At 41.4% G+C, this 12116-nt stretch overlaps 2 protein-coding genes across 2 annotated transcripts in view; one reads left to right on the plus strand and one right to left on the minus strand.

Annotated features, from left to right (window-relative positions):
• The window catches only part of LOC117822444 (glutamate receptor ionotropic, NMDA 2D), a 55958-nt gene that overhangs the window by 17167 nt on the left and 26675 nt on the right, over positions 1 to 12116 (minus strand). The window contains 3 exon segments of the mRNA XM_034697163.1: positions 321 to 474; positions 1936 to 2104; positions 2704 to 2909. Of these exon segments, the coding sequence (XP_034553054.1) occupies positions 321 to 474; positions 1936 to 2104; positions 2704 to 2909 (529 nt within the window).
• Positions 4958 to 12116, plus strand: part of pitpnc1b (phosphatidylinositol transfer protein cytoplasmic 1b) — a 72990-nt gene continuing 65831 nt past the window's right edge. Inside the window, exon 1 of the mRNA XM_034697166.1 lies at positions 4958 to 5473. The gene's annotated coding sequence lies outside the window, so the exon portion shown is untranslated. The remainder of the gene's footprint in view (positions 5474 to 12116) is intronic.

A 12116-nucleotide genomic window follows, 5' to 3' on the forward strand; every position in this document is an offset into this window, starting at 1 on the left:
GAAGACCCTTGTGCACAGTAGAAACAGAAACTAATAGAGCCCACATATCCTCCTGAAGTCCATAAACACGCTCTTTTTTTACAATCATCTCAATGCAGTCTATAGGCCAATAACAGTGTTCTCCCGCTGGAGCCTTGAGTCTGCTGACAGAGTGAAACTCTGAGTCGAGAAGATGCAAGAAGCTTGGAAAAAAGTAACGGCTAATCTAGATGTAAGGACCAGCAGCCAAAGACTGGGGCTTTTTATGCAAACTCAACACTTTACAATTAGATTAGATTCTGTACATCAGCTAGCAGCCTCGCATAAACAGAGCCTCTTACCTAAGAAAGCGGATGGTGAGACAGTTCCGTTGCTACGGGAGACCATTACACTGATTCCCGTCTCCACAAAAGGGACAGAGAAATCCACAACCTCTGATCTCTCCTCATTGATAGTCAGTGAGCCAATGGCCATGTCCGCTCGCTTGTATACCACCTACAGAGGATAAGAACAAGTGGTGAAGGAGATATATAATTATAGGTAATTCCTGTGGCAGTAGTAATGAACAGAGGCAAAGTTTTACAGTCTGCATGGATTCATTTCCAGGTGAACAAGTGACATTTCTGCCCCCTGACCCTTTGTACGCTCTCAAACCTGGCTGGATGAGAAAGGCCAAGGATTCAATCTGGTACAAATACTGAACACTTGTCTCTTGTGCATCTCTTTAGCATACAAAATGAGCTGAGGCACGTCTCCTCTTTGCCACCATCTAGAAAACCTGAAAATTGCTGTGTCTGCTGATTGTACAAGTGAAATGTTAATCTACATTAGACATGGCACATCCACTCTTCAGAGCAAATCAGCAGAAAAATGAAGTGAAGTGGAAAGCAGCGCACCCCTCCCCTCAACTCTGCCAAGTCTCTGGATTACCTGATCAAAGAATGGCAGGCTTGAAGCATCTGATCAAAAGACAGACATTAGTTTGAGAAAACAAAATTCACTTGGCCTTTTGCGTGTGAAAATAGATTTGACAGACAGCTCTGGCCCGGGCTCAAGTTATAAATGATTGAGCAGGAGAGCTCAGAGGAACTGTTTTGGAACCTGTGACAACTGGCATTTGGCAAGTTCCCTCTGGGACAAAGATAGAAACAGCGGGGTGCTTCAATGAAACAGCAGCATCCGTATCGATCTTAATATGTCTTTGAGCATGTGTACACTTGTACACTTGTCCGTTTGTGTGTGTGTGTGTGTGTGTGTGTGTGTGTGTGTGTGTGTGTGTGTGTGTGTGTTCTTTTTTTCTGCCAGCATTTCTTTGCCTCTCTTGATATGGGATCATGGATCTTAGTAAGTGTTGCCAAGAAAATATCAAGGCCTAATCGCAATCAGCCAGGGGGTGTCTGACAGTATGTGCGAATGTGTCTTTGTACTTCTGTTTAAGTGAATGAGAATGTGTCTACAAATAAACACACTGTATTTAAGTCTTTGCAGGAGAAAGTGTCTTCAACACAAATGGACAAACAAGATGAAAGATCATCCATTAAACTTATGTTACTGTGCTTTTTCTGCCCTCTTTCATTATGTATGTTTGTATCTGTATTTCAGTGCGTGCATGTCTGGGGTTGTTTGAGTATGTGTGTAATAAATGACAGCTGCCCGATTGCTGGCAGTGCTTAAGTGGCCATAACTCTCACAGCGATTGATGTGACACAAAGCGTTTAACTGGTCACCCAGGACGCTGGAGCACAGGCTGGGGAATGCTACATTGCAGCTTGTTGACTGAAAAATGCAACACAAGTATAAAGAAGCACAAAATAAATCGACACACAAAAAACGCATTTCAAACTGGAGTCAAGTGACACAGGACTAACATCGAGAACACATTGCTCACAAATGAGGATAGGCAGAACCACAGGCAACAACACCCCCCTACCCCAACACACATAAACAATTACTTGCCTCTCCAATCATGCCGTTCCAAACCCCGTCAATTTTCTTTCCGTGTTTCCCATTGGTCACTAAGTAAAGGTCATAGGTGAAGCCTACAATCTTGGCCAGTCTCTTCAGGATGTCAATGCAGAAGCCCTTACAGCACTGCTTCATGGGAGCCACACCCTCGTGGATGGCACTGTAACAAAATAAAAGAGACGATCAAAAATCACAAAATTGAAGTTGCAAACTTTGAGGTGTTTAATGTTACAGAAAATTAAAATAATAGAGTGAACATAAAAACTTGATATCTTGAACTCTTGGTTGGTATTTACATGTACTAGGGTTAGCACTGGATGAATTATGAGGGGAAGGAAAAGGAACAACAAGACAGAGAAAGAAAACCAAAGAGGAGAAAATGGTCACAAGAAGGAATACTGTGGCCAAGCCCTTGATGACAGGTTTGATCGACCAGTGTAGGACAGTTGCTGTCATCCCTTCAGAAGCTGATGAACCATAAAGCTTCACTGTGGTCGTATCTGATTCCAGACCCCTGAGTCATTCCGCTGATCCCCAGGAGAGCAGTCTGTTATTGATTACGTTCGTAAAATGAAGAGACCACAGTTTTGATAGGTGATTGATGTCTCCTCAATTGGATGGCATTATGAGAATTCAGGAACTCAATTCATACCACCTGCCCTTCTTTTCCTTTTCTATATGATTTTATTTCCTTGATTTTAACCTGTTGAAATCGTAATTCTGGATAAATATGTGTCATAGATCCAAAACAATTCAAACCTGGCATTAAGGGGTCGTCGGCAGGGCACTGAGTCACGGATGCAGGTGCCAGATGCAGGGTCCGCAAGCTCAACAATGACAAATGGCCTTTCCTCAAGTGTGACAACTCTCAGGTGCTGGGCATCATCAGGTGGTTTAAGGAATGGCCCATAGCGAGACCAGGCTGGGTACCGAAGCCTGAGAACACCATTCTCCCACCAGCCTACCTGGGGGAACAGGAAAAGATATATTAGAAATAAGTGGATTAAAAAAAAAACCACACCAACATCAACCATAACCAGCCTCTTTGAAGGATATCACCTTTGATTTGACTGACACAAAACTCTAGTAATCTTAACAACGCCAGTAAATGCAAAGTATTCAAAAGGGTCAAGATGTTGTAGAAAAGGCAAGTATGTGGTGTTTCAGTTGCTTAGAGAATGTTTATGTATTTTATGTAGGTTATCATACACAACAACAAATCAGGTTGCACAAGATTTTTCCAATGTAAACTATTTTAAGTCAATAAAACAGTTTTTAAATTGATGGCAGAGAAAATAACTGTCACAGTTTAGTAAACAAGATAACATACTGTTTTAAGAGTCAGTACTAATCCATTTCATGTTGATAACATGTAGGAGGTCAAAAAAAAAGAGGCAATGACAAAGAGGTATTATAATTTGTTTTAGATCGTTTCATAACTAAGCTCATGGGTTAGAATAGTGAGGCAATTTGAAATACAAAAATTACATTAGTTGCATGTCTGTAAGACACCTTCATATTTAAAGGGTTTAACTTGTTTTCTGTTTAAGTGGACGTTACATGGATGTACACATGGAAGTGTGCCCAAGTTACATGCTTGACAGGGCCTAAACTGTTAGCTTGGCGTCTTACCCAAAGGTGTGTAAGAGTAGTTAGTCCCAAGTTAGGATACTCCATGATTTGGTCACAAAGCAGTTCTCATGGACATCATCCATTACATAATAATTTAAAACCTGTGTTGCATTATTGGCATGAATCCATTAATCTATTTACACCATATGCTGTATAATAAAGATTTACACACACACAGTCGTCTGATTTAAGCTAGCCAAAATGGGAAGTTCGGCTCCTTACAGAGAGTCGGTTCTTTTGACTCGGCTCTCGGGAGTCAAATCTTTCGACTTAGAAACGGCTCTTAATTTAGGATTTGTTACCTTAACTTTGCAAAACTAATGGTTTGTGTGTTGAAAACCCTTTTACTTACAGTGTTTTTATGAGAAGCCTTATAATTGCCTTATTTTGTGCATTTATTCTGTCACAAAACCATTCTTACTTTTGTTTAGTATTTTAATCAAACTTTTTTTTTTGCTCAAATTAACAAAAAACTGCAAACATATCCACAGAACAGGACCAGAACCAAACTCAAGCATACAGAACCAGAACCAAACTCAAGCAAACAGAACCAGATCAAACTCAAGCAAACAGAACCAGAACCAAACTCAAGCAAACAGAACCAGAACCAAACACAAGCAAACAGAACCAGAACTAAACTCAAGCAAACAGAACCAGAACCAAACTCAATCAAACAGAACCAGAATCAAACTCAAGCAAACAGATCCAGAACCAAACTCAAGCAAACAGAACCAGAACCAAACACAAGCAAACAGAACCAGAACCAAACACAAGCAAACAGAACCAGAACCAAACTCAAGCAAACAGAACCAGAACCAAACTCAATCAAACAGAACCAGAATCAAACTCAAGCAAACAGATCCAGAACCAAACTCAAGCACACAGAACCAGAACCAAACTCAATCAAACAAAACCAGAACCAAACTCAATCAAACAGAACCAGAATCAAACTCAAGTAAACAGATCCAGAACCAAACTAAAGCAAACAGAACTGGAACCAAACTCAAGCAAACAAAACCAGAACCAAACTCAAGCAAACAGAACCAGATCAAACTCAAGCAAACAGAACCAGAATCAAACTCAAGTAAACAGATCCAGAACCAAACTAAAGCAAACAGAACTGGAACCAAACTCAAGCAAACAAAACCAGAACCAAACTCAAGCAAACAGAACCAGATCAAACTCAAGCAAACAGACCAGAATCAAACTCAAGCAAACAGATCCAGAATCTAACTCAAGCAAACAGAACCAGAACCATGCAGAGCTGGGGCTGAGCTCTGTGAGAGCTAAGCAGCGAAAGGAAAAAACTTTGAGCCGGCTCTCTTTCGAGCCGGCTCTTCTGATTCACTGTAAAGTATCGGCTCTCAGAGCCGCAGCTTTTGATCATGGCACATCACTTAGTCCTTACCCATCGCAGTATGTTTTCTATATTACATATGTATTCGTAATAAAAAAACGGCATACTCCCTGAAAATATTGTGAACTGCAATAGACTTAGCTGAAAACAATTAGAGAGAAAGTTTTAAAGGTCCCAGAGATGAAGAAGCTGAACACTAGGCAGTGTGTGACCGGATCACGACCCCCAACAGGGGTGCTGAGGTCACATGACGTTACCGCGATGGCGAGCAGTTACCTGTCGTTTCAACCAAACAGTATATATCTCATGTTTGAGCTCGGGACAGGCAAGCCAAAGTTGACAAGTCACTCGTTTTTTGTTCGGTTGTTTTTCTGGCACAATAAAAACCGAAGCTAGCTAGCTACCGGAGGTTAGCCAGCTAGCTGCACAGTCAGAAGGCGACAGACGGTTAATATTACCTACAACCGTTTGAATAGGGGAGGGGGCCTTTCCGCGTGATGACTGTGGATTTGTCATAAAAGCATAATCGATCAAGTTGGGGTGAGTAACTTTGATATCATTTTGCTCACCACTTTTGCTGCTGGATAGATAAATCAGGCTTGTGAACCTCTTTAATGTTGAATTAATTCAAAATGTTAGAGTACTATTCCCTTTACTGGTTTTGTTGTTTTTTATTGGCAAAGCAAAGCCACTTTGCTGAAATGAATCACCAGCACAGTCAGTATGACACTAATTGCACATTTGTGAGAGAACTACTGTAGCATAGACAATGACAGTGACTGAAGGGTAGCAAGTTGTGTGTTTCATTTTGATGGTGTTAGTTGGGCAATGCCAAAACAGAAATTTAGTCTTTTCTTCCATTGCCAGTTACCAGTGTAATGCTGACATCTATGTGTGCACTAAACACTGTGTATCTATCAAAACAAACTTAGAAACGGACAATGTAGTGCAGGGGTGTCAAACATACGGCCCGCAGGCCAAAACCGGCCCGCAAGAGGTTCCAATCCGGCCTATGGATGACTTCCCAAAGTGGACAATTAAAGAAAAGACATCAGCTACAATTTTTCATTAAAAGTAACTGCTATCTGTCTAAAAATATGAGTCCAATGCCAAAGTGTTAAAAACTGCAGTTCATGGAGGATCCGCTTGAGGCTGGCTCCAGATGTACCGGAAACCGCATACACACAGTGTAGTCTGGATAGTTCATTTCTCGATCTGCTATCACTTTGAGGGGGGGTGAATTTTTTCTAACGCAGCCATTTTTGAAAATATTGAGATTACAAGTCTTCCAATGAGAGGCCCAGCTGACTGCGGGAACACTGTAGCTGTTGGCTAGGAGGCTCAAAGCCCGCCTCTTTACGTCACAATCGGCCTCAAAACAGCTCTTTAGAAACAGATGGGTGACGTCACGGATCCTACGACCATATTTTATACAGTCTATGAGCACACCTGAACGGCTTTCCGGGAGAATATTTGCAGTTTGCGTAATCCGGTGGAAATTCATAGACTTTTTAGAGCACTTCAAGATCCAATCAACTCTAAAGTTTTCGTATGTAAACTTGTAACAGCAGGAGCAGTGGATCCACCTTTTTCGAAAAAAGGAGCCACATATCGTGAGCATACTTACCATACATGTGCGGACGTCATAGGTCCCACTATGAGACTCATCATTGCGAAAAATACAACGGCTGTTTTTCTAAAAAGGTAGTTCATGCTATGTGAACAATTTCAGAGTATATGTACTTTTTTGCATTAAAACAAAGGGAAACATTTGGAGTTGTCCTTCTCTATAGATTATTATGTTATGATTTTACTGGTCCAGCCCTCTTCTGATCAAGTTGGGCTGTATGTGGCCCCTGAACTGAAATGAGGTTGATGCCCCTGATGTAGTGTAATCATACCAGGTATAAAAGCAGAACTGCTTTTTACTGTTAAGGTTCCATTGTAAGATAAGCTGAGAGCAGTACTGTAAAAAAGCGTATTTTGTTTTGTAGTACTGATAATGCTATGACCTTAAACATATATTTTCACACACGTAGGGTAAAAGCATTAACAAGAACATTATAACCTATACAACATAAATGCCCTGCAATACACACTAGTTTATACAGCTGTACTCGTCCCAAATGCTCTCCTCTAAAGGATTGGTACTTCAGAGATGAATGAACATCTCCCTGACCGTCTTAATAAAAGCAGAACAGCCAATATAAAGGTTCATAAAGGTGCCAATTTCTGCAGGGCTATGGTTACGAATTGTATTATGCAGTTAATTGTGTCCACTTTCTCTTTTTTGAACTCCACATTCTGAATATTCATTGTTATTTGAGCTGCAAGCATTTACCTGTTATATTTGCACATGTGAGAGGCGAGAGGCTACACTGATTGATGGGGTTACAGCAGTTATCCCCATCTGTTTGTACTGCTTATTTACCCCGGTGTCAAATCACACACTGAACAAAATAATAATTTAAATGTGGCTTTGTGTATGATGAAAGCAAACAGCTCATAGATTCAGGCTCATAAAAACAATGGGCTTTTTGAGGGAGCTTTATAGCATGGACCCAAAGTGATGGTTTAATTTCTCATGGTCTGATTGAAGAACATTTCTGGTGAAAATGCATTTTTTTTAGAGGTTTTTAATGATTGAATTGGCACACACATACAGAGTATACCCGTGGCTTCAGATTTCCTTTGTGTATGATATATAAAATCTGTTTTGGAATGATGCCCTGAGACAACATTGTTCTGTGTCCACTGTTGACCTGAAAATGTCTGTCAAGCATCCCTTTGGCTGTATCATTGTTTTCACATTCTCTTTGCAATGTTTATATGCACTCTGCATGTGTTGGGTATTGGTACCTAGCATTGTAAGACAATTTGAAAGCAGCGCGAGGTGGAACCACACCCAAAGAGATTCAATGCTGATATGTATCTTTTTTTGTCAGCCTTCTTGGAGCAGCATAACTTGACACATCTTGGCATGATCAGCCAAGGTCTTGTCTAAGTACGGGGGCAAGTGTATCTGAGGCAACATACAGAATTGAAAGTGCGCCGACAAACTGTAAACCCCATAATATATCAAGATATACAGTCAAAATAAACACAGTTAAAAATGTGAATGCAGAATAAGCAGGTCAGTAAAGTAAAGTTGGCAGCTTACAGCAGCCTGCCTGTCGGTGGAGTGCAAGTCCTGGCAGAGTTAAGAGGAGGAGGTGGAAACAATGACAGTATTTTCGACTGCACTTCGACCGCATCATTGCAACAGACATTCAGTCACACTACACTCAGGGAACACAGACAGGAAACAGACAGCGCTTACAGAAGAACACACGAACTATCCAACAAATAGCCAGAAAACACACACACACACACACACACACACACACACACACACACACACACACACACACACAGGGCGTAAAATGTACATCCACAAAGCGCCAATGGTGGGTAAAAAATTAGTTTGGCATGTAAAACAAAAACACACACCTGCCAGTGGCCGATGGAAAATGTTGTATTGCATGTGAGGTTTTGTTTCCATAATTTTGCCCATTTCTGACGACTGTCAGGCTGTTTTGACCCTCGCGGCACGCTGTACTCGTGCTGTGATTTGGTACCATAGACTGTATAAAGTATGGACGTAGTATCCGTGACGTCACCCATCTGTTCCTGAGCGCTGTTTTAAAGCCAATCGACGGCGGCAGCCATATTGGAAATGCGGAACTCAACCAGGCAGAGTGTGACGTAAAGAGGCGGAGGTTGAGCCTCCTAGCCAACAGCTATTTGTTCCCGTCGGGGAGTTAAGTCAGTCATGTCCTTATTTGGGCAAAAACTCGTAATCTTAATATCCTCTGAACCGTCACGTTAGAGAAAAAATTCACCCCCCGTACAGTGAGCCGATAGAGAAATGAGCTACATAGACCCAAGCCGTTTTTTGAACCAGGCTGTGAACTTGTTTATTTCTGCTGTAAAGATCGATTGAATTGGTGTGTATGCGGTTTCCGGTGTTTCTGCAGCCAGTCTCAAGCGGATTCTCGATGAACTGCAGTTTATAATACTTCCGCATTGGCTTCATACTTTGAGACCGGAGGTTGCCTCTTGGTGGCGACTCATTCCCGGTATAAAGCCACCACAAACAAAAAGGATAAACAAAGAGGCAGGAGACGATCAAGAAGAGGAACAGACAGCTAAACAGAGTAGTGTCACTATACGACGTTTCAAAGAAAGCTGGAAAATTGACGAGGCTGGCCAACCTTGGTCCTGGCTGACTTAAGACCCGACAAACCACACCATGGGCTGCAGACTTTGCCGCAAACACACAAAGAATAAACAGAGGCAAAACCCATTCGTTGTTGGCACAACAAACATGAAATTGGAAAGTATTAGGGACCGTGAAAAGTCAAAATACCACAGTGACGGCTTAAAAACCTCTCAGCCTGTGAGCTCAACCCGTGTCATCAAGTCAGTGACAGCTGTATTCTTTAAGTGATGCTTCAGTTGGATTTTCATAATAAAAACGTATGGTAATTATTTTAAATAAGATAAGGCTTTTTTTTTTTTTTTTTTGGCCAGGGAAAAATATTTTTGGCCGGTAAATTTTTGGAGGTCACTAGCCAATGGCAGATGAGGTAAAAAGTTAACTTTACGCCCTGCACACACACACACACACACACACACACACACACACACACACACACACACACACACACACACACACACACACACATATGCATATGCCTATGCCGGAAAAAGTTCAGCCAAAACCCCCCAGCTTCAGAGTTTTTCAGTTTCTGGAACATTTGTCAGACAGAGAGTATTCTGCTTTCGAGCAAAACTTGTATTGCTAGTAATCGCTTTAGACTAAGTGTTACCCTTTAGCAGCTGTGGGCAACATGAATAAATGTTCATTTATTTCCAGTCTTATCCTGAAATATCTTCCTCTGTGTGCTGTATCTGTTGCTGAAACAAGCCGTGCTAGTGCTGTACAACCTTCAGTACTAGTCTGCAGTGTTTCAGTAAGCTAAGCTGGGTGCTCCCGGGCTCTAGGTAATGGTGCAGTCATTGTAAAGAGAACATTAAATATTCAGGGAGAGCCAACAGCGTGGATGTGCATAATAGGCAGATACAGGCGTCTTATCCTCATTGTGGTTGTGTGTGTATGCAATAAGGTTTATGCAAGAAGAGTGTACGCATGTGTGTAGGAAGTAAGTGCCCTAATTTGTGTGCAGACATGTGGATGTGTGTGCAGGTTCAGAGTGTTTGTGTGTTCATGTGCATGTGGGCGGGTTCTGTACCCTGGGTTTGCACAGAGTGGAAGGACCAGCGCTGGAGCTTCTAATTGAAAGGGATTTGAGGGATATGGCAGGAGTCAGCATGTTACGACACGCTGAGACTGGACTCTGGTGGGCTGTTAAAACCAGCAGGAGGCTGAGAACCACCAATGTGTGTATTTGTGCGTATGTTGCGTGTGATGTAATGTGGGAGTGCATCTGTATCTGTGCGATGTGTGTGATTATGTGCTGTCGCAGAGTGCAGTGAGAGTGCTATGTGTCTTTGTGCATGTACAGTGTGGTGTTGAGGTGCTGCTGTGTGCTTGAGAAAATGAGTATCGCTTTCTCCTCTGACCCTGACAGGGGTGAAATCCCAGCGTATTAAAGAAAAAACATCTCCAACAGGTGACAAGGATTGGTATTAAGGATTTGTGAACAAACCCCAGCTTTATATAGAATATACATGACATGCCAGGGGCACTAGTGCTTGCTAAACTGTGAATATGGTTATGTAGACAAGACACTCAAACACACAAAACAATGGTCGACAACCAGATGGTAATAACATCCACAAATCTCCAGCACTGTTTAAATCTGCATTTCATTTTACAGATAAAAGCCTTCCAACACATGCAGCAAATCAGCAACTTCTGATCAACAGAGCAAATCCAAAACACTGCTTTCTGCAAAGTGACTAATAATAAAATGTATGAGCTGAGAGATACATGACTGCAGGGCTGCAGCTATTGATTACTTTCCTTACTGATTCAATGATAGATTTACATATTTATGCTCTGTGTAATTGCCTTTATCGTATACTAACCTGTAAAGAGATTCTTCCTCACTACACTGACCGTGTAGAAGCGCACAGCGCAGGAAGGAGAACAGAGCGCAGAAAAAAGGACTGGTCTCTCTGAACCAGATGATGGGCATTCACCCTCGTTTTCTGATATGTTCAATGAGATCCTTGATTTTAGTGAGGTTAGTACACAGTCATAGCTATAAATGCAATGGTACTAATAATTGGCATAATCATTTCTTTTGGTGTTTCGGCCTTGGTTTCCTCATTTTCGGTTTTCTGTTTCGGCCAAGTATTTTCATTTCGGTGCATCCCTAGTACATAATTCAAAGTCCCTTATACAAAGTTATATACAAAATGTAATTTGGTTATACTTTCCCACTCCTCCATCCAAACAAATAAACACTGAATGATGGGAAGGGAATTTTATCATTAAAAATAAAAGTTCCACTCTGGATTGTTCTGACACAAACAGTACTGAGACTGTGCCTATTGGAGTGATTTCTGTAATAATAACTGACACTGGTGTATGCTCCATCCTTGTTCTTCTGGATTTAAGTGCAGCATCTGATACAGTAGACCATGTGACTGAGAGGCTGCAGCACTGGGTTGGTGTATCTGATTGAATGGTTTTAGTTGTATTTGACTGACGTTCTTTTAATTGAAGAGCATGTTTTCCCTCACTCCAAAGTACTTTGTCAAGTCCCTCAGGGATCAATATCAGGTCCAATTTTATTCTCTCCTCATTGCTCAACTTGGCCACGTTACATGGACACAACATTTCATTTCATCACACCCCTGATGACCCGCAGTTATTTCTCCTGCTAGAAACAATAATAAACAAACTATTATTTATTCTCATATCTCCTCAGGATTGGATTACTGTAATGGTCATTGAACAGGAATAAATCAGAAAACAATCAATCAAATCCAAACTGGGTAAAAATTAACAGCTTGACCTTTAATAAGAACTAAGAGAGCACATGACTCCTGTTTTAAGGACCTTACACCCGTTTATTTTAGGATTTATTAAGGTTTTACTCATTAGTTTAAACCGCCTCATGACCTGGCCCCGGAACACATATCTGAACTGCTGTCTTCTTATCAACCAGTG

The sequence above is a fragment of the Notolabrus celidotus genome, chromosome 12, assembly GCF_009762535.1.
Source record: "Notolabrus celidotus isolate fNotCel1 chromosome 12, fNotCel1.pri, whole genome shotgun sequence".
NCBI classification, from domain to species: Eukaryota; Metazoa; Chordata; class Actinopteri; order Labriformes; family Labridae; genus Notolabrus; species Notolabrus celidotus.